Source organism: Gavialis gangeticus, unplaced genomic scaffold (genome assembly GCF_001723915.1).
Source record: "Gavialis gangeticus isolate Ggan-Ray unplaced genomic scaffold, GavGan_comp1, whole genome shotgun sequence".
NCBI lineage: Eukaryota > Metazoa > Chordata > Crocodylia > Gavialidae > Gavialis > Gavialis gangeticus.
The window spans coordinates 93,194,663-93,217,254 of NW_017729032.1; the positions used below are offsets into that span (position 1 = coordinate 93,194,663).

A 22,592-nucleotide genomic window follows, 5' to 3' on the forward strand; every position below is an offset into this window, starting at 1 on the left:
AGGTATTGTAAGAGCCTGAGAACGAGGTACGATTGTGCACATTAAATATGCTGCAGTGGCACAATAAAATGGAGTGAGAGTTACATTACTTCATCTTTAACCCTGAATTTTCTTACTTTTATTGGGCTTTGTCAGGTACATCATGTAACTTCAAATATAAACTGAAATCAAATAACTTTTTCTTCTATTTTACCCCTTTCAAACTCCCTAGCAATATCATGTTCAACATTCATGTTCAACAGATTATATTTTAAATCATTAATATACTCAATGACCATTCTTCAAGATATCTAGGAAAACAAAACATTGGCTATGTGGATTTACACACTATGGTGATGATTTTTCCAAGAAAAAAAGAAGGCAACTGGATACTTAATTTTAATTGAAGTCAGTCTGATTCAGACTCCTATCCACCCTTTTTGTCTTTAAAATCTCCATCCCAATGTTATTAATAGTATCTGCCAAAACCTTCTCAAATACACTGTAGCATAGCTTTGATCTGATGATCTCTTAGCTGAATGCAAGGATCACAGACGCTACAGATTTTTTAAATCGTTATAGTTTATTCTTACATATCCTAATTACAGACTTTTTTTGTCTGTGCCTGACTAGTATTACTAGGAGTTCTTGTTTCTACAGTTCCATAAGAGCATATTACACTCTATACTAGGTAAAACATGCTAAAAAAGAAAATAAACTCCTTAACCAAGATGCCCTGACAAGTACAATATAGAGGAAGACAGTATAAATGAGAGTACTGCATTAAGAGTGAGTGAATGTTCAGGTATCTTGCTGGAAAAAGAAAGTACTATGTTACTATCCATTGCAACTAGATTGTACTTTTTTCCCAAAGTCATCAAAATGTATCATACTAAAATTCTCCAAATTACATTTCCAATAATGATCATTTTAAGGTAGAAAGACAATTAGATATTTATCCAGTTCCAAACAGTCTTCTTAGCTATCACACGGAAATACTTTGCCCCATTTGTCTATTTATTGTTAGTTATCAACAACTAAAATGTTGTACACATGTGGATTTTGACTCCCAAAATGTTGAATAGATTTACAATCCCATCACTCAATACATAAATATTTTATTTCATATGATGTATGCATCTGAGTCCTTGATTCATGATCTATACCAGGGGTAGGCAACCCCCAGTGCAGGTGCCAGAGCACGGTATGCAAAGACATTTTGCTTGGTGCACACACCTCAGGGCGGATTGGCAGGGAAGGGGCCAGAGCTGTGCTCCCCCAACAAGGATCAGGCCCTTTGTGGCTCCCCCGCTGCCCAACCCTGGTATGCCAATAACTTGCAAGTTGAGGTTGTGTGTATTTTTGGCACTGCCCAAAAACATTGCTAACCCCATATCTACACTGTGTCCAGCATCCATTCCTGCCTTTCAGGGGGCAATGCTAACTGTCTCTCTATCTCTTTTTACTCTATCTCCTTTTTTTCTGCACTTTTCATCTTCTTTCAGAAGCCTGCAAGCCACCTGCTCTCTGCAACTCACTATTTGCCTTACTTTGCCTTTTCCCTCCCCTCATGTTTCAACAGCACCTGCTATTTACCTATTCCTGCCTTCCTGCCAAGGGGACCATTTTCCCTCTAGTGCTCTGTATATTTTTTGCACTGGTGTCTATGTGGCTGTAAAACTGGTCTGGGGGTTCTTTCTTTACCATCCTATGAGAAGCTTTTGTAAGAGCTTTTCCATGATTATAAAAAACCATCACAGTTGCCTGGATAGGGATGAGTAAAATATAACATCTTCTGTATTTTGGTGGCGGAGTGGAGGGCAAACACTGCATTTTCATTGCAGTCCACATTATCTCTCTTTTAATAGGAACTATGAATACCTGCTGCAATGTACAGAAACAGGATTCGTGCATTTTATTTTTGGTGAAGGAAAGCAAGCCACTATTTATGCTTAAAAGTAATCTAAAAAAAAGTATGTAGAATGTGGGTAATGGGAGGAAGGGTCAGAGGATTAGAAATTTCTTGAACTGTCATGAGCCATGTTATTTCTTATGACCTTAGGTGGGATAGTGTCATAAACATACTTTCTAGTCACTGAATTTCTGTTGCTAAGTTAGTAGCATCTCACCTGATAAAAGGATCCAGCCAATAAAATAAAATCATGTAACAAAATATTTTGGTGAAAAGACACATAAATGATTAAAGATTTAATTAACAAAATGTTAGGCTACTTTGAAGTATGTTTTAGTGAAACAAACTAGCCAGGCAAATACATAAAACATACTGAAACCACTCCTTTTCAGTAAATAATAGTTGCCAATGACGGTTGAGGAAACAGGAAAACCTGTTAACTACATTTTAATAATGTGTTTATTAAAATAAAATATTATAGTAACCATAAAGCTTGGCAATTATTTATTGTGTCTGTATGTTTTCCTTTTGTCACAAGGCACATGAAACTGTGAAATATTTTGCTTTCCAGCTTCTGTTCTGAATTACCTAAAGTCAATACCCAGTACACCAAATAGGAGACATTGTTAAATTTTGCTCTGACACCATCATCTGTCACCCCCACCTGTACTTTGAAAAATGAACTCCAAGTAATCAAACCATTTTCTTTCATAGAAAATATTAACTGGCATCTGCAATAGTAACCTGCAAAGAAAATGATGGGTTTTTAAATAGTAACGACAATGCTGGGTGTTCCTGAAACCCTCCATATAAATAAACCTAAAAATAATTGAAAGACCTACAAAACATGCAATTTCTTTCACCTCATCAAAAGTTTAATGGTCCAAAAGGAATAATTAATTTAGGAAAATACTGTTGTACTACTGGCATGTAAGAATGTAGTGTCTATTTTTGAAACTCACCAACACTTGAATTCAGATCACCATTCTCAGACTCTGCTCCATGCTGGTTATTACTGGCATGATAATTGGACATAGCTTCTAATTTGATTTTTTTCACTTTCATTGCTTCTGCTATGGCTGCATTGGTGGCAGCTGCTGCTGCTGCAGCTGCTGCTGTCAGACCTACAAAGAAATATGAATAAAATTTAATATACATTATAATATGACTCTTTATTACAGTAGGGCTTGAAACTGTTTTCCTTTATCATTTATTACATCATTAGCAAAGGATATTACTGAATAATAGTCATCATCTTTGCTTAGGAGGATATTTACTTTTCAAGGTAAAATGCATATGTAAATAGTCAGTTACAGATACCTAAATTCTCGATATTGGTCTCAAATTACTGCAGTTACAATGCCATTGTGATTACTGCGGCACCTGCAAGCTATGTATTGAAATGCCTAAATAGGTGCAAAGGTAGATGTAGATAAACCTTCTGGCAACAAATTTGTAGATGCAAAATTACCCTTGCAACATTGGAGAACAGGATAAAAATCAAGGCCAAAGAGTCTGAATAACATTTATGACTAATGAGTAGAATTCATATTGGGCCATTTTCCCCTGAGGTCTTACACAGGTGACTTTATTTAGTAAAATAAACTAAGAACCTATCAATGAACAGTTACAGCATTATTAGAAGAAAGGTTAGTGATGTAGATCTTTAGCATTTGCCATCCCCAAACCTACGTCTAAACTCAGGTCTCAATACCGCTATCAAAATACTGCAAAAAGTATAATTAATCTTCAAGCTTTATTTCTACAATCAAAGTTCTATACCTACTATGGCAAACTCTCAAACTCCAGACAAAATCTCTTCATTCAGCCACCTTTGCAAAACATTCAGTTGTAAGAGGGTAATGAGCTCCCTGTCAAGAATGATTAGTAAAATTGCTCACTTATGCTTTCATCACTGAAGACAAGATCAGCCTTTGTTCAATGCCATGAGTGTGGGACAGTACAGTTCCACTCCATGATGAATACAGGACAGAAAATTGAACTTAGAGTCAGTTTCTCTCTGATTCTCCTCTTGCTCCAAGAAAGGAAGTATTTTAACACTAGTTTCCACCAACAAGTTCTCTTGCACCAGCTGGGTTCTGCTGTGTGCCATACTGGGGGTAAGAAATAGAAGTATGGCTCTGTCCAACCCTCACTACACTACACCCAGTTGCTTGGTAAAAAGGAGTCATTGCTTCCCCTTTACTCCATGCTCCAGATCCAATGGACAAAAATAGGTATCTCATTCCCCCTTATCAAGACATGATGATAGTTTAAGGCATATACACTATAGGGTTCTGTTGAGGTTATCTCACATAGTTGTAAATCTCACTTTTCTTTTTCTTTTTTTTTTTTGATAGCCCTTCTAGCTACAGAGAAAAACATGAAAACATTATTGACTGGTTTAATGTGTTTCTGAGTTTGCATCCAGCTTGGAACTGTTTCTCTAAAAGGTTTATCAGCAAAGGATGTTAGCCCCAGGACCAATGTTGTGATATTCTCACAGCACCACCCTAGCATAGAACTGGTATGCCAGGTTAAGAAGAGTGTAGGATAGCGAGCAAGCCCAAGCCAACATAAAATCCTGGGCCACGAAGGACCTCTTGCTGCCCCTGATCCTCCCAGTGATCCCTGCTGCTACTCCTGCTTTTTGGATAAGTAGAAAGAACTTGTACATGCTATCTCTGATGGCCATATGAAATGAGGCAGAACATGCCCTATACCAATGCTTCTACTTGTCTGGGATGGGGAAGAAAGCTCTGCCACTCCAGCTGGGGGAAGGGGCTCAGCACAGATATGGGAGCACAGGGACCAAATGCCACAATATGTCTAAGGTCTCAAATTACATTTTTAACTTCTGAGGCTACATTAGGACAAGCTACAACCTGGCCCTCAATAAACTCCTGCTGGACAGGCATCTAACACATCTAATTTGAATTACAAACCAAAGAGCAATTGCTTTATGTGTAGTCACATCAATCTTAGTTACAAAATTGCTATTTAGGTGGAAGAAAATAATCCAAAAGTCAAATATCAATGAACGAGGTGGATAAACATAAGGATTTTATTTTAGTATTTACCATGACTATAGAACTTGCACACTCAGATCAGAAAGGAAAGGTATTTACAATAACACAGATGGTTTCCAACAGTATTTTTATCTTAAAGGAAGGATATAAAGTTATATGTTATACAGATTTGGTCAGAGTTCCTAAATTAGACCACAGAAAAAGGGATGGTGCACCTCTGAAATGTGTTTGTATCCTGTGGTTATTGGAGAATGTTATATTCCATACTTCCTTTTTCTAAACACTACTTACAAGGTAAAGTTAGCGTCTTTCAAAGAACAATCTTACCAGGAAAGTTCAAATACAGCATATCCAGAGAATAAAAACATGCAATCCCAAACTATATCAGTTCAGGTCTCTAGGACTCCTGGATATGGATTAGAAACCCCATGCTGTTCAGCTCTACTTATAATAAATATTACTAAATACTAAAAAAAGTATTTTTTTTTAGTAAATACTAAAAAAAAAAATTAAAGGCAGAAATTATATTCCAATTTTCCTTCGGCCTTGTACACAATTACATGTCTGAGATGAGAGCACCTCGCTAATTTAAAGTGTGACATTGCTACAAAGCGATATTCATTTAACCTATGCAAACCTGACATACAAGGCTCACGTATAGAGTTTAGGTGGGGAAAAATCCATGATTACTGTAGTGTCACATCTTCTAGATTAAGCTGCTCTCTGTTCATAGTCATAACAGGGAACTAAAGAGGCTTGGAGGCCAGGTACAGACATTATATTTTTACTGATATAAGTAAGTAGAAACCGGTCTATACCTATAACAGGACAGAAATTTGGCACACAAAATCAGTCTCTACCAGTAACAGTACAGAAGTTTACCATATATATACAGATTTAAAAATGGCAGAATCCATTTTAAGATTTGCCCCTCACCCCAAAGCGCAGACGTGTGTTCTTTTCACCACTAATCTAAACTATGCCACTTGCAGTAAACCATGTAACTTAGATCAGTTTTATCTTGGGTTTTTGAATGTCTGTACCAACCCAGGAAATGCTGGAAATAAACTCAAAAACTCTGTTAACTCAAAAATGTTCTGAAATTATTACTTAAAAAAGGATAAACTGTGCACTGTACCACTCCACTTTGACATTAGGTGGCCTAGTCTTGCAAAGATTACATGTAATATATACAGTAGTACCCTCCCATTATGATTATGTAATTTGTGATGCCCAAACTTAAATGACCAAAGGTCACCCTTAAAGGCAATTTAAAATGTAGTAAGCAACAACAACTATACTGGACATTCAATAGCATAAATGATATGATTTTTTCTTTTATTTACTAATATTTGCTTGAAAACTATAAAGAAACATGTCAAAATACTTGGTAGATGAAAGTCAATGGTAGTTATCATTAATATTCTGAAATTGATAAGCTGTTTATGTCTGGCATTCTTCCTGCTGATTATTCAGTGAGACAGGCAGCTTTATAAATATCTCATCACTCCATCGTCACACAAATTTCATCGACAGTGCTCATGCACAGCTATTAGCAATATGAATCTAACCATTACAAGAGGGAGGAAAATCGAACATGTGGCATTAATACGCAGTCCTGGTTCCTAACCATCTGATAGGCAGATGGCATAAAGCGGATTCTCCAGCTGAAATGAAGGGGCACATCATTTAAAACCTTGTTTGCATTCTAACTGATATCAGTGCCATATTGATATACATGATACATCATGGCAGTATTTGAACAATCTAGTTTGTTTCAGTCATAAATGTTTACAGCCTTGTTTTTTATCTTTAGAAGCATGTTCTGAAGAGCGTATTTTTAATTTATGAAACCTATTGTTTACTTCTGTTGAACCAGAAGATTAGCAAGGAGCAGGAATATTAAATTACCACCACCACAGCAATATAACTAAGATGGATGAATAAAGTATGTTTTTTTCAATAAAAGATGTTCGTAAAGGAATTAAAAAATTAGCCTAGACATTTTATGCATTAAATACATTTATTCATTTAAACCTTCCAGCTTTTTTCCCATGTGACATACTTAGAAACTTAATGCTTTACACAGCTATTCATTTAAAGCTCTTACTGTGTGCAATTAATCTTGTCCAACAATTTAATTCAAAAGGCAAAACATCAAAAAGTAAAGTTCAATTCAACAATCACAGTTCTGAAGTAATCTCCCCTCTGCTGACAGCTCCTTTAGACTCATCGGCAAAAGTCTGTTCAAGGTGTCTTGTAAGAGCTATGTGAGCCTGAATTATAACTCAATTGAAAGCTCTCCAAGCCTTAGTAGGAGCTCAGGTCTTAACTTCAGCAATAAGCAAATCACCAAAAGGAAGTGTGAAGAATCTCGTTCTCTAAAGTCCTTCTTCGCTCTGTCATTAGAACATTGGCCAATAGTTACTTTCTAGCCTTGCACAATCAATTATGTTTTAAAATAGTCATATTTATAAAGAGTTAAGGCACAATAATTAAATAGATTTTAACTGCAGCCATTAACGATATGTTTAAAATATATTAAATATGTTTAAAATCTTGGTAAGAGATGTAGACGCAATTTAAGTTTTTAATCCTATGCTACCAAGGCTGAATAAAGGAAAGTCTGTTATTAGAATATGCACCAAGATGAAGAAGTCTAGACATTCAGAAATTAGCTATAGAATATATCTATATTGTTAACCAGTTAGACCATCACCAGATAAAATAACCACATGTATCCTAGTTTTTGATAGAACTCACTGTAATTGCCCACACTTCTACTGTATGGGTTAAAACAGCAATTACCAGGCAAACAGCAGCACTGGGCAAAAGGGGCAGGAATTTAAAGAGTCATATTTGGTACACAGATCTTACAAGCAATAGTTAGCACGAATCAATATAGAATAACCACAAATGTTCCTCACACACCAGTGCCAGAGGGGCTGCTGCTTTCACATCTCAAACAGAAGAGTGGAGAGGGTGCCTCCAAAACACATAATTACTACTTGGTTGCAAGTCAGCAGTTTTTAACATCAAAGTAAATAAAAGACAACCCTTCAGGAAAGTCTGAATCTCAGTTCATTGTAAAGGAAACAGAGGGTTGCTGCTTGTGTCACAGTCTAGTATCCAATGCTTGATAGTCTGTCTGTGAGGCTTAAGGGTGTTATGTGAAGCTACTAGGACTGCTTCAGCCTGTTGCATGTTTGTAGCTGTTAATTAGGCAAATAAAGTTTCAGGCTGCTGCCTTAGCAAAATATAATCATCAGCATTTTCCTCCCAAATTCTGGTCTTATTAATATGAATACAATTTCACTGAAGTCACCAAACCTTTTGTGGGTGAAAATAAGACCTCAATTTGACCAGTTCTTTGTAGGATTACACTATGCATAAATGAAAGAACCAAATGTAAGGCACTGCTATTACCTTCTAGCTCTTCTTCCCAGCAGGAGAACTACTGCATTTGCCTGTGTCTACAAAGATGCATAATAGCATATGCCGCTTTACTTGCAAATATCTTCGGCTAGGGACAGAAATTACACAGAAACTGGTTTAAATGATCAGAAACTGGTTTAAACCTGTAACAGAACATAAGTTCAGTGCACATAAACCAGATTCAAAATGGATGATACTGATTTAAGAAGTATCAGACTTAACTGATACTACTTAAATCAGTTTAATCCATTTTGCCTTAATGGGGCCATGCACCCCACCCCTGCTGATGGAGCAGCAAAGGGATGGAGAGTGGCAGCAGCCTCTGTCAGGGTGCCCAGGAGGAGTTTTATTTCCTCCATCCCTTCCCTATCCCACCGGCAGGGACCACAGCCATTCCAGCATTGCTCTGTTAAGGCTAAGGGGCACAGAGGGAGTTAATTTCCCCTCCCTCCCACCGGGGAATCAGAGCCAAGGCAAAGCAGTCACCCATGGGGCAGAGGGGGACTCTGTGAGGTGCTGGAGGGGGACTCTTTCCCCTCCTCCTTCCTTCCTCCCTCCCCCACCAACAGGTGAGGAGGGGGCTCTGTATGATGCTGCCCAGCCCCAAAGGGAGACTCTTTCCCCTCCCCCTCCTCCTCCTCCTCTTCCACGCCCACTGCTGCAGGGAAGGGGACACTGTACAGTGCTGCCCTGCCCTGCCCTGCCCAGCCTGGGTGCAAGGAGCAGCTTTCACTGAGCTGCAGCCACTGAGGAAGGCTCTGCCCCCACAGCCCAAGCCAGTCTCGCTCAGCCCTGGCCAAGAGAGCCACATAGTGGAGCTGGCCCGGGTCATGGGGGCAGGACCCTCCTCAGCAGCTGCAGCTCAGTGACAGAGAGCCTTTGCCCTGTTGGTGAGAACAACCTGGCCAGTGCACATGAGTGGCAGCTGGCCAGGCAGTGGGCTACCCAGACCAGCTCAGAGGCACAGTGGGGGCTCATGTGCCTGCAGCCAGCCCCCACAGTGGATGGATGCCAGGCTGCAGGCTTGCTGGCACCTCTGGGCCAGCCTGGGTAGCCTGCTGCCCGGCCAGCCGCCACCCATGCAGGGCCAGGCTGTTCTCACTGACAGGGTTCAGCTTCACTGTCACTGAGCTATAGCCACTGAGGAGGGCTGTGCCCCCACGGCCGGGCCGGCCCTAGTGTGCAGCTGCCTTGGCCAGGGCTAAGCAAGGCTGGCCCAGGCTGCAGGGGCAGGGCCCTCCTCAGCAGCTGGAGCTCAGTGACAGTCGCTCCCCACACCCTGGCTGGGCTGGGCCAAACTGGGTAGCACCACACAGACCCCGCTCCCCACCCAGCAGCAGCAGGGGCAAGAGGGGAAAAGAGGAGGGGGAAGGGTCCCCCTTCAGCACTGCACAGAGCCTGTCTTGCTGCCCTGTGGTAGGGAGGGTTGAAGGGGGAAAAGTCCCCCTTTGAGGCCAGGCAGCACAGCATAGAGCCCCCCTCCCTGTCCCAGAGTGGTGGGGGAGAGGGAGGAGGAGGAGGAGGGGTAAGTGTCCCCTTTAGGCAACAAAGCTGTGTACCTGGATTGTTCCAGGCTGTCAAGGAGCTGCTGCAGCAGGCAGGGCTCTCCCACTCTTCCTTCTCTCCCATCACAGGGGTCTGGCCATGCCCCCATCTGGCCACACTCCCTCTTTCCCCACCCTTGGACCCTGCAGGCTACGATGGAGGTTTAAATCCCTCTTCAGTCATATCCGAGCCTGCCAGGGCCTAGTTACGCCCACCCCCCCTCAGCTCAGCTTCCCTGTGGATGGGAAGGGAGGGCTACTTTAGCACCCCCAGGATTATTCAGGCATGTGCCTGAATTTCTGGAATGTGAAGTGAATGTCTGTCCACTTGCAAATTGGTTCAATCTCTGCAGCTTAGACTAACCTGCAAAGATTGAATCAATTCAGGTTCAGGCTTTTTGGATTTCTGTCCCTAGCCCCTAGGAGTATTTAATCTATAATGTCACACACAGGCTACCTCCCTCCAACACACGCTACTGTTTGGCTTAAGAGGGGTCTGTCTACATCAATGGTTTTCAACATTGTTAGATTCAAGGTACCCCTTGGAAAATGCCAGCTCTTAGTTTTCACCCATTTTTGACTATGGAAAAAGAATAAAGATTTTTTTTCAGTTACAAAGATTATAACAGGTCAGAATGCTTTTAACATTATGGATTTCAATTTGAAATCTCTCGGTTTATCTTCTGAATCATATTTGCATACCTAACAGTGCTAACATTGCCTTGCACCTTGTGACACCCTTGAAAGGTTGAGAATTATTGGTGTCCAGTCTGTCCATTATTATGTTACCAGCTATAATCAGTCAAATCAACTGGAAACCAAGAGGGTTTATGTAAACATAAACAGGTCAATTCACTTCAGCTACTGGGACTACTAGCATGCAAAACAACTGTTTTGGCAAAAAATCTCAGTGTCAAATACTAAAGCAGTAACTGGGAAGTGAATGAAAGAAACAAATTTCTGCTACAGCATACGGAATCTAGTCTCTTTATGGATGTTCAAAGAATCATATGGGGAAAAGTTACATCATTACAACAGTATAAAAATCAGATAAATGAATCCAGACTCCTTTCCTGGATTTACATATCCTTATTCACTATTAAAGAAGCCACTATTAAGTTCCTAACTCACTTCTATCATCTACTCAATGCTCCTGTTTAAGACAAGAGATTTGAATATGAAACTAACTTTGGGCCTTAGTCAAATTACATCATTCACTAAGTAACTGTTAGTGTATATTTTCTGATGACATGACCCTTTCAGTCTGATCACTGTGGGGGTTTTTTTTAGTCTAAAAACAGTTTTCCTTGCAGGGTTTTATTAACATTTTCAAGCCATCTCAACTCTGGCAACGTAGAACAGGTGGAAAGCCAAAAATATTTTTTTCAATGGCTGTATTACATTTCATTCCATTCATTTGCTGTAAAATTCATTTCACTATATAGAAACATTTTATTCATTGTGTGGGAGAGAATCCAAATCTCTTCGAAATTCTGACAGAAGCCTTTTCAGTATTTCAAATTAATGCTTAATCCTTTTTCTTTACATTTATTTCAGCTGTGTTGACTTGAAAATAATTAATGTCTTTTCTTGACCTAATTTAGGATTTGTTCTTGCAGCCCTTCCTTGGGCTCAGTTCTCATTAAAATCAGGGGAGCTTTGCCTGAGTAAGAAATGCAGGGGCTAGCTCTTAGATCTTGATTCGTAGTAGATAATGGCAAAGGTACCACTGCTGTCAGCAGTGTAGGTTGAGGGTCTTGATGGCCTCCTGTCCTAATCCTATTGAAAGGCACAGGAGTTTTATCACTGATTTCAACTGATCATATGTTTGGGCTCTGATTTAAATAATGTCCTATGAAGGAACACATTTGAAATGGGGTCTGAATACAAGTTACAAATTATAACTAGGAAGCCTCAGACTATCTCGTAATGTTCTCTACCAAAGATGTTTTTCACATATTATTTAGTCAATTGGTTGCAATTCACAAGGCAAGTTTCTTATTTTTATCAAATATTATGGATCAACCCAATGCACCAATCTCTGTGCATATAACATTGTTATCAGCTACAGTTTTTGGAGTTTGCAAGGACTTCTAGCGCAGGTCCTATGAGTGTATACAGCTCCAAGATTTGCACTTATTTGTATTGATGTAACTCACTGAAGTCACCAGATTTATAACTGAAAGTGAGATAAGTGGCAGGCTACCCTTTTTAATTAAATCAAAAGCTTTTTCCCCTGGAACTATTTTTAATTTTGCATTCTGAGTTTTGATGCATAGGTACTGCTTTTCAAGCAAAAAAAATAAGGAAGGAAATAGTTAAATATTAATGCCAAACTTCAAACTTACAATTTCCATGCCTTTCCATCATCAGGTAGCCTTATGATTCCTAATTATGTTACTACAAAAAAAAAATTTCAGTTCAGAAAAAAGGCCATTCACACTTTAGAGCCATATAACCCCATCCTTACGTAACTGGAACTTGCTATAGAAGTCCATGGGGAATTCTGCTTGCAAGTAGTTGGGAGAGTGTGGAATTGTATTATTAAAGAAAAAAAGATTTAAGAACTGTTAAGATTTCATTACTTCATATAAGAGCTTTAAATATTTTTGCTGTTCATTTAAAAAAAATGGGGATAATGACAAGTGAATAATTACTGCTATATTTCCCAGCAAAAACCATGAAAACTTAAATATTTCATCAGAACTACGTTCACCTTATACAATCAATGGGCAGCTATTCCTTGATGTAATTCTATTTTATGGTTTCATCTCCTTTCACTCCTAAAACAGAAGTTGAAAACACAAAATGTGTTTCAGTACCACAATACATTTCTAAAGGTTTTCAGCCTTAACATTATTTTGTAGTCTCTGCATTTGATATTGGTTTGATGCAATTCTGACAGAATTAAATGATACGTATTGCATATATGCCTCCTGTTATTGCATTTTCTAAGAACAGTTTGAAATACAACTGAAGTTCATACAGCCTCAAAACAATACAATTAAGAGAGAACATTTTTTGCTTAAACAACAGTCGTCTCTTCAAAAGCAATAGATTCTCAGTTCTCATTCAGTCTGTTGCATTATTCATTTCATGTGCAACCTCATGCTGGACCATAAATTGTTACTTTATCTAATCAAAGGCGACTTAACTCTACAGAAGGTCAAAGGTTTAATTTTGTGAAGTATTATCTTACGCTATGAGTTTAACCGAAAAATAGAAGAAGAAAAACAGCCAAGAAACTGGTAATAAATGAACCTTTATTGCCTCAGGCATTGGCCTAGTTAATAAACTTTCATTGAAGGTTTCTTTCAACTGTTATGGACAATGAGGTAAAAAAATCTTAAATTACAGCCATGTGTGACTTTTAACGCAGGCATTCTTTTTTATCTCAGCCTCCCTAGCTCAGAAAAAAAGACAAAGAGATTGTCTTCAATTTCTTAACCAAAAATGTATGCTCCTAAACAGATGAAAAAGTGCAGATAAAACCTTTGTAAAAGCAGAGGTCAGCTTTGAACAATATAAAAAATGCTTTTGCTAGGTGTCAAATCCTGGTCTACAACCCCCCTAGCTAAATGTTTTATAAAATTTCAAAAAGGGGGGGAAATGTGCTGAGGCTTTTATATTGACACAGTGTTACTGAGTTCCACCTAAATTTTCTGTTTTACATTTGTATTGTGAGAGTAGTCATAGGTCTTGTTTAATAAAATAACTATTATGAGAACAAATTTTCCTATAAATTTTGCAACCCACTCTTTTGTGTTCAGTATTTCTTGTCTTCATAGTACTATTCTTTCTGTGGCTACTGCTTAAAAGCTTTAATATAATGATAGTGATAAAACCATCTGCTGAGCTTTTATTGACAATTAGTGAGTTTTCTTAATAAAAAAATATTTTGCATTTGAGTAACTGCACTGCATTTTTGGCATATTCTTTGAGTCTTGTTTAGAAAACAGAGAAATCAGTAAGATTTAATAAAACTTTAGCTTTAGTGTACTTTTTAACTGGGTGGACACAATTAATTAATTGTAACATTACTATAATTCAAAAATGCTGAAAGGTTGTGTTCATGCCTGTAACACCAGTACTGTAGCTAAATACTCATAATCTTTCAACCAGAAGGAGCTTTTGTTGGGTTATTTTCAACTTAATCCATAGCTTGACACAGATCCTGGGGTAATGGCACACAGCTCTTTGATTGAGCTAATATCTGCACATTGTTGAAGCAATGGAAGTGTGAGTCTCTGCAACTTATGGGTCTAATCCTGCAGACACAGTATATCAAACCTACTAAACTCTTTTCAGTAGTCCCACTGAGAGTCACTGTGTAAAGTTTAAATTGTTCACATGCATAAATGCTTGAGGAATCATTCCAGTTTTAGAATAGAAGGTGATTGTAGTGCTGGGACAAAATTGTGTATTTTGTAAGATGCTGGTGTAACTGTTGTGTCCCACCACAACTCCAATATCTGCACACTAAAGTAGCAATGCACATACATACACACAGTGTAGGATCAGGACCATGGCTATTTCTTAGCCCTTAAAGAAAGTAAGACTGGATGACAGGGGCAGCTCCAGGAAGAGTTCAGCAGTGTGGTCACATCATCTTTTCACTATTGCTATCCCCAGCTGACCCAGGTGTGTGTGCTGGTGTACGTGTGTGTGTCCAATGGGACCTGGCTCCCTGGGTAGCTATTCCGGCAGCAGTGCGGCAAGAGAGGCTTTGGGGCTCCCATGACATCCAAGTGAATCAGGGACAGCAGGGGGCAGGTCCTGCCTTCAAGCTCCTACTCCCTGCCTAGCACCCCAGTGTCCCCTGCCAGCCTTGGGGCTCCAGCCATGCCTCCTCCCATCTCCCCACAGTCTGAAGGGAGGTGTTCCAAACCACACTTCAGGAAATTCTAGATTGACCTATGCCCAAGGATATTCAGCTACAAAGGTTTTTAGTTTCTTGGCCTCCTTAGCAAAGGAAAGCAGCAGTACACTCACTCATAGTTAGATGTACATGGAAGGGCAGCAGGGCAGCTGGTGCTGGATACAGACACTTGGTGTTGGATACAGACACTTTGTTGTCCCAGATAAGATGAGTTATGGTCACAACTGTACATTAGGACATCTTCATCAAACAGCTAAAATGTAGGTTAGTAATTTTTAAAGAAAGTGCATATAGAATTGATCATTAGCAGCACACAAGTTAGATCTACAGTACATTAAGAAATATCCATCCTACAAAACACTGTAAATGTTGTCACATTTGTGTGCAACTGGGTGCATCTACACGTACAATTGATGTAAAAAAACTCCTGCACAGTTTGTGCCAGAGTTGACTGCTCCCAGGCACAGCATCTACATATGTGCCTGGGACAGCAGCACTTTGAGCCAGGGTGGAGCAGCTCTGGGCTGGCCAGGGCACAGGGGTTCAGCCCCAGGCTCCAGATGGCTGGCACACAAGGGTGCTAAAGTGTGGGGTTAGGCAGCGAGAAGCCCCCCACACATTAGCACCCTCATGCCCCTGCCAGCCCGTCACCATCTCTATGTGCATTTCAGCATACATAAGTACTCTGCTGTAAGAGTACTGTCCCTGATAGTACTGTTGGGGACAGTACTACCTTACAGCAGAGTTAATTAATTTATTGTGACCTAATCACTGTCCCAAAGGAATCTAGCTCCTTGTGTAGCTGCTCCCTGAAATCCTTGGCAGAAGTGGGGCACAAGAGGCACACAAGTAGATGGTAACACTTTATTGCAGAGCTAATGAGTGAACTCCCCAGGAAAGCGAATGTGTAGATGCATCCACTGGGTATCTGGTAGATATTTTCCATAACCAAAAAGTTTGTTACACTCAATATTGTAGAAAGCCTAGCCAAAAATGTTGTTTTACAAATTTAATTGTAAGACAGAAAATTTTGCAAGTGTCTGGTATGTCATTCTTCTCAAAGAATAAATAAAATTTGAATACATACTGACAATTTCAATTTCTATGCTTACGTGTCAATAAGCATGATAGTTGAGCATTTTAATTTTAGGAAAACTCCATTGTGTGCTGCAAGAAAAAGTACTGATTGCTTAAAAGCAATATGTGTGTATTGCACACACAATAAAAAATGACATGAGGGCAATCAAATCTTGTATTTTAGGATGTAAGCAGATCACCTCTGATAATCAGGAGAGATATTTTACCTCCAAAGTGTGGTAATTCAACTATCTACATTAGGGCTTTTGTGTTTTCTTCAGTTTTTAAACTTCTATTGCATGTTGCATATTGTGTAGTGACCGAGATCGGAAACTGGGTTCAGAGATCTTATGAGCTCTGGTGGTGTTATAATGACTCAGAGGAAATTTTATGTAGTTCTGCCTTGGAAGGAAATAGGAAAAAAATAGTTTCTTGCAGACAAACCCACATCACCTATATACTTTAGACCACACACAGGTGCTATATTTATAATGAAAAATACACCCTTTTAGCATTTAAAAAAAAGCAAGCGTACAATTTTTAAGCAGTTTCTTGGGGGTAGGGGGAGAATGGCAGTTGCATAACAAAATAGTAGTCCATTCTAACAATATCTTCTGCACTACACAATGATTTCTAGTGCCATGTCTAATGCCTGTATAGTTATCTGCAGTGCTACAGGGAATGCCTCTATCCTCCAACAACCCAGGAGGCTTTGCTTTTCACCCCCTCCGTGGTTCCAGGGGTTCTGTCTGTCACATTGAACTCTACTGTCCTAGGGCTCACAAACTGCCATCCTGACTTAATGTTCAGCCCCACCTTTCTCTGTAAATAGGTTAAAATCCTTCCTCCCTAAAAAGCATTGGAGAAATTCACCTCCCACACCTCCTGCTATGAAAACAATATATATTCCTGTTGTGTGTCAGCCTCTCTGGCATTACCTGCAAGCCAAGTAAGGGCACTAAGCAGGAACTCATGAGTGGTTGAACTCATGTCTAGGTACTTCAATAAAGCTGGCTCTCTGCTTGTACAAGTGGCAAATGCCATGGCTGAGAGGAAGAGGACAGCCTTTAGTGGCTTTCCTGAAATGGAAGTAGCATCAGAGGATAGTGCCATGGGTGGCACAACTGAGAGGCCCCCAATTTTGTGATTTTTCAGGTGACTGCTATAAAGGTCATGGCTGGGGCAAAGGGAAGCCTCTACAGCCCCACCACCTTCTGAAGCAGAACCAGTGGCACAGCTCCATAGAGTAGGGGCACAGTTAGAAGGTCTACATGTGTTTAGGGTGGTAACTGGATGCTGTGATTTGCAAAGGCCATGACTGGGGTGACTCCTACAGCCCATCTTCTGAAGTGGAGCCATCATCACAGCCTTTTCTCTACTGCCTCTCATGGGTTGACAAAGGTGAATGAATCACAGTGTCAGCACCCATTGGATTGCCAAGAACATCTGCACTGCTTCTCCCATTGTGGATTTTCCTATGCTGAAATGGCTGGTGAACCAGAGACTGCCTGGTCAAGGTCTCAGTTGGCCTGTACCAGCCCACGCAAGAGCTGAACAAACCCTGAAGAAGCAGTGGCATGTGTTGACTCCTAGCCAGTGATCTGCAGGGTGTGTAAGTGGCAAGGATCCACTGAGGGCTGTAAGTGAAGTTGATGAGCCTTTGGCTATGGAAACAGAACAGGTATACTGTGGCTCTGTACTCTTGGTGAGAGGGGGAGGAAAATTCCTTGGCCATGCAGGTGACTCCTTCCCTTTGTAGCTGGCTGTCCTCAGGAACCTCTGCAAGCAGGGGACCCTACAAAGCATGATATGCTTGCTGCACCCCAACTTTCTGGCTGTGGAGCACTGTAAATATATGCTCCTGCCATCTTCTGAAGTGCTCTGGATGATCAGGCGCTTGCATACTATATTTCTGTGGCACTTCAGATTTCTCAGAAATTCTTAGTGCTTCAAATGAATGCTGCACATACCCTTACTCTCTCCATGCCAGAATAGCACACTAAAGTCCAAAAAGCTCTGGGTCAAATATACTCTGCAAACTAGATAACCATGTTAAAGTTTAAATTCCTATCCTATTCCATTCATCCTAGTTTTGGCATTGCTCAATATATGACACATCAAGGGAAAATGGAAAAAAAAATGCCCCACAATTAAACCCCAAAAGAACATGTAATGCAATTAGTTACAGTACAATGCTATAAGGATATTTCTTCCCATAATTTTGGTAAAAACAAGTTGTTTTGACACTGACATAAAGAATAATGTATTAAGTTCAGTAAAAACTCCTGATGAATAGCAAAACATTTGAATAAGCATATTCATGCACACCATACCATGTTCCAAATTGAGGGCCTGATTGTGCCCTCAGCCTTAATACAAAGCTCCCATTTATATCTAGCAGATTACTATGCAGAATTCTCGTCAAGCACTGTTTTGCAAAAGATGGATACCATCATGGCAGATCCAATATTAACTCCTCACTTTCTCCTGAGTTGGTAGCTTCAGAAATGGCAGAAATATGAAAAAAATCCCTCTCTCTCATGGCAGATTTCCAAATGTGTCATGTTTTGCAAGATGCCCAATTTTGTTCCAAGAAGAACTGAGAGCATCATTTGCAACAAATCACTCGATTCATTTTGTCTTGGGTTTTGAATTGTCCATCATCAGACAAAAATTTTCTCAGATTTATTGATTGATCCCTGACTCCTCCCCAACCTCCTCCCCAGCCTGTATTTGAAACCATGATGGGATATGCTCTATCCTCTCCCATCCCCATCATTTCTGATTTCCCTTCTTATCATTTCTAAACTCCAACTTGTAAAGTAGAGCAAGGATCAAATTATCTTTAAAAAAAGAGTTTAACCTTACTTAACCTGAATGCTTACAATGGGTGCTATAAACTGGTGTTTAGTGAAGTAGGACCAATTGTGACTGATAGATAAGAGCCTGTGCTAGGAAACACAACAACAACATACAACACATGCAACCTCACACCAACTAGGGAGTCTCTGATTTCTGCAAAATACAATACCACACTCCAATCCAAAATTCCCCAACTTGAAAAGTATAAGTATGTATTTATAATTGTTCTCTGTCTACTGATGACCCCTTCCTTCCTAATCTACGTAAGAGATATTTAAAGAGTGACACAATATGATTAACTTATGAGCATGCAAAGTTTTATGATTGAGTGTACCTACAAGTAGTTTTTATTGTGCTTTCACATGCTTCTTAAGGCAAAGTAGCCATATCCATAAAATTTTCTCCAAAATTATGTTTTTAGGCATGGCAAATTAATACTCATAGACAAGATTATTACATGAGAACTGAGTTGTAAGAAGATGGAACTATTGGAGAAAAAAGATTTATTTTAAGGGAGCCTTACTATATACAGGCAGTTAGGAGATACTAATTTCCCAATATACAGTCCTCTAAACAAATGATTTATGTAAAGTTTTCTTAAATTGCTGAGGCTGACATTTGTATGCAACACTTCCACAAATGTTGTTTCTGTCAATTACATCACAGGTGTCTTGTGAAAAACAGTACAGCATCAGGCAGTCACAGTCCTTACAGCCAGTTCTGTGAAATACTGAATTACCCACTGTACAGTCAGTATCTTCCAGAAACAGCATTTCAGACCATAGACAGATAATACCAAAAAAGTAAATTAAATTCAAATCTAAATTATAAACTTCCTACACACATGCCAAAAAGTTCAGTACTTTGTTAGCAATAGCATAACTAGGGGTGGGCGAGGGGGTACCTGCCCCAAATGCCAAGTTAGGAGCAGTGCCAGAGTTGTCCCCCACCTCAGCAGTCTGTGTCCTGGGTGAAAACCTATGCCAGGAACTCCAAAACAGTTCCCAGTTGCTGCTGCTGCCCCTTGACATTTGGGCCAGGTACAGAAGTTATGCTTACTGCATTTTAGGCATACAGAAAGTGCTCTACAACAGTAACCAAAGAGACAGTCAATACCCATAGAGCAACATAAAAATGGCAGATCCTACTCTAGGATAACCCTGGATGGATGTGGTATCCATCTTCAGTGCTGCAGGTTAGAGCACCGTAACAAACATCTGTACCATATGCCATTGGGAGATAACAGGCAACCAGGCCCAAATAAATATTAATTTTCTAAATTTTTAGGAAACCCACAGGCTGCATTTTGCCTGCCCCGCCTTAGTGTCTGTCTCCTTATGTCACTTGGTCTAATGTCTGAGAGTGCAGGGAATACATCTGTGTGTGTGCAAACTGTGCAGCCAGTCATGAATCTCTGCGCACAGTATCAAGCCCTTTAGTGTGACAACTTCTGGACCATACAGGGGTATAGCAATCTGCTGGGGCATATGCCATTGCAAGTGCAGTGGTTCTGAGCACTTTGAAGTTGGCACACCATGGTCATATCTACATGTCACTGAGGAAGGTTTCACATGCTGCTTTGAAGCTGAGAGAGGTGCAGTGCCAAGATAAGGGATATCTGCATAGGGTCAAAGACCACTTTGGATCCAGCTACAACACCCCTGAATGGCATTGGTACCACGTCCCCTGGCAAGACCACTGCCCTCCCAGATCAGACTGGTGGGGCAGACTGCCACCCACCTGCCATCCTGCCATGGAGAGCCCCACTCCAGGCAATGCTTTCTGGGGTGACATGCCCAAAAGTCCCACAGAGGGGCTAGATAACAGCCATGGGGGGATGCTCCAAACCATTCACTGATTGATGGATGCTACAGGGGAAGGGATGCCCCAGAACAGGAGCTCTGGTGCATTGGAGCTGCTGACCTGTTATCTGAGGAGCCAGGAAGGTGTCTGGTGGGGCCCGCTCAAGGGAATACCAGTGCAGGAGGGGACAGGGACCAGGATGTCTGAAACTTGATGCCAGGGCTGGCATTGAGTCAGCCCATCCTCCAGGGCCAACTTGCTAACACTGGCTGCTGGTGGTTGTCTGCATAGGTGCAGGGCCTCAAAGAGAACAGATGGCAGTGGGGGGGGAGGTGGCCCACCACCCCATTGCACTGGGGAACTGCGGGCCCAGGTCCCATTATGGCAGAGCAGTGCAACCTCTGCAAGGATATGCAGCTCTCGGGGCTCTGGTCCAAGTTCCAGTGTGGGCAACGTTCCATAGTTTTTCTTTATTACACACACACAAAGTTTGGCAGCTGCAACATCTAATTAAACTGAGGAGTGGCAGTTCCACACATGGCATTCACCCTGTAGCCCAAAGGTTTTGTATTTGTTAAGGTAAGCCCCCCACGGCTGCGTACCCACTCCCCCTCTCAATGTCATAACTGCCTGGTGCAGCCAGAGTCTTTCACAACCCTCTCAATGCTAACTGAGAAGAAGGTTCCAAGTTTCAGAGCAAGCAACACTGCACAATACCTTTAAGTTTAATAAACACACTAAAAGCTGGGCAGCTTCAACATTTGATTAAAACAAGGTAAGTCTCTCCCTAGGTCCACATTCACCTGCAGCTAAGTGTGTGCCCCTGAGGGGAGTTGGGGAGAGAGAGGGGAAGGGAAGGGAAACAGTGTGGTTTGTGGACAGTGTTGCCTGTGACACAGGGTCAGAGGACACCAGGCCAGTGCCAGGTTTTGGGTATTCAAAACCCTCCAGTCCTACTCATTCAGGGAGGGCTCCTGGTCCATGTGGGAGAGGAGCCAGTTGGTCAGAGCTTCATGGATCTGGACAGCCTGCCGTTCTTCAGGGCCAGGGCCAAACACATTGGTGGGGGGCTTGCCCTCTCCCCCATCCCTGCACCATGTATGGTTATGGTACCAGGCTCAGTTCATAGCTGAAGTACTTCTTCTAGCGGTCCAGTTGCTCCCCCCCCCCCCAAGCCTTATGAGCCAGAGCAGAAAAGAATAGGCTGTGCAGCCGGTGAGGATTGGGGCGGGGGCAATGATGTTGCCGATGATGAAATTGGGGAGCCAGGGAGGGTGGTATCCACTCTCCATCACCCTGGGGAATGGGGAGTTGTGTAAGAGGTGGGAATTGTCCTCATTGGCTGTGTGAAAATTGGTGGTTCAGTCTTGCCCGAGACACCTGGGCTCTGTTTATTTGTGTCTGCATGTGTGTATGAGTATCTAGTATGCCTGGGGTTTGTGGGGGCGGGAGGAGGCACCCAGGTGGGCAGCCATGATGTCCCTCCCCAGCCAATCAGGCGGCTTGGCCTTTTGGCTCCTCTTGGGAGTCTTCAGCAGCCTGGGGAGCCCCCAGTTCACATTGGGAGATATACAAGAGCCCCCCTACCTGCTTTGTTTGGGCCATGCAGCTAGCCTCTGAGTCCCCTTTCCCACCACTACCACCACCAAAGGCTAATGTGTGTTTTGCTTCCTCCTGACATAAACAAGGGCACTTAGAGTAAAGCTCAGAAGTTAGAGCACTTTCACCACAGGCTTCTTGTACTTAGCCTTGAAGAGCAACCGCCAGGGTGGGCAAAGTGCATGGCAGCAGTGGCAGTAGCTCAGCGGGGACCTATTTAGGAGTTCCCAGACTGGGTAAGACTGATGCTTTCCCTACCCCTGCTCTCAGAACTCCACACCCTCCTCCCCAGCTCTCAGAATCATACCAAAGTGGAGGGCAAGATTTGCACTGGTGCTCCCACTCAAATTAATAAGCAGCTGTTAGAAGCATGGATTCTGCACTCCAATAAACCACATGTATTTGTTTCTTTAACATATGTGCCTCACTATTCAACAAAGGTACAAGGCTGCTTACATTAAAAAAAAAAAAAA

General features: G+C 41.2%; 1 protein-coding gene across 1 annotated transcript in view; it reads right to left on the reverse strand.

Moving 5' to 3' along the window:
- DACH1 (dachshund family transcription factor 1) overlaps window positions 1-22,592 on the reverse strand; it is a gene marked incomplete at its 5' end in the record, with an annotated part of 684,310 nt that overhangs the window by 295,607 nt on the left and 366,111 nt on the right. The window contains one exon of the mRNA XM_019523822.1: window positions 2,854-3,015. Within this exon, the coding sequence (XP_019379367.1) occupies window positions 2,854-3,015 (162 nt within the window). The remainder of the gene's footprint in view (window positions 1-2,853; window positions 3,016-22,592) is intronic.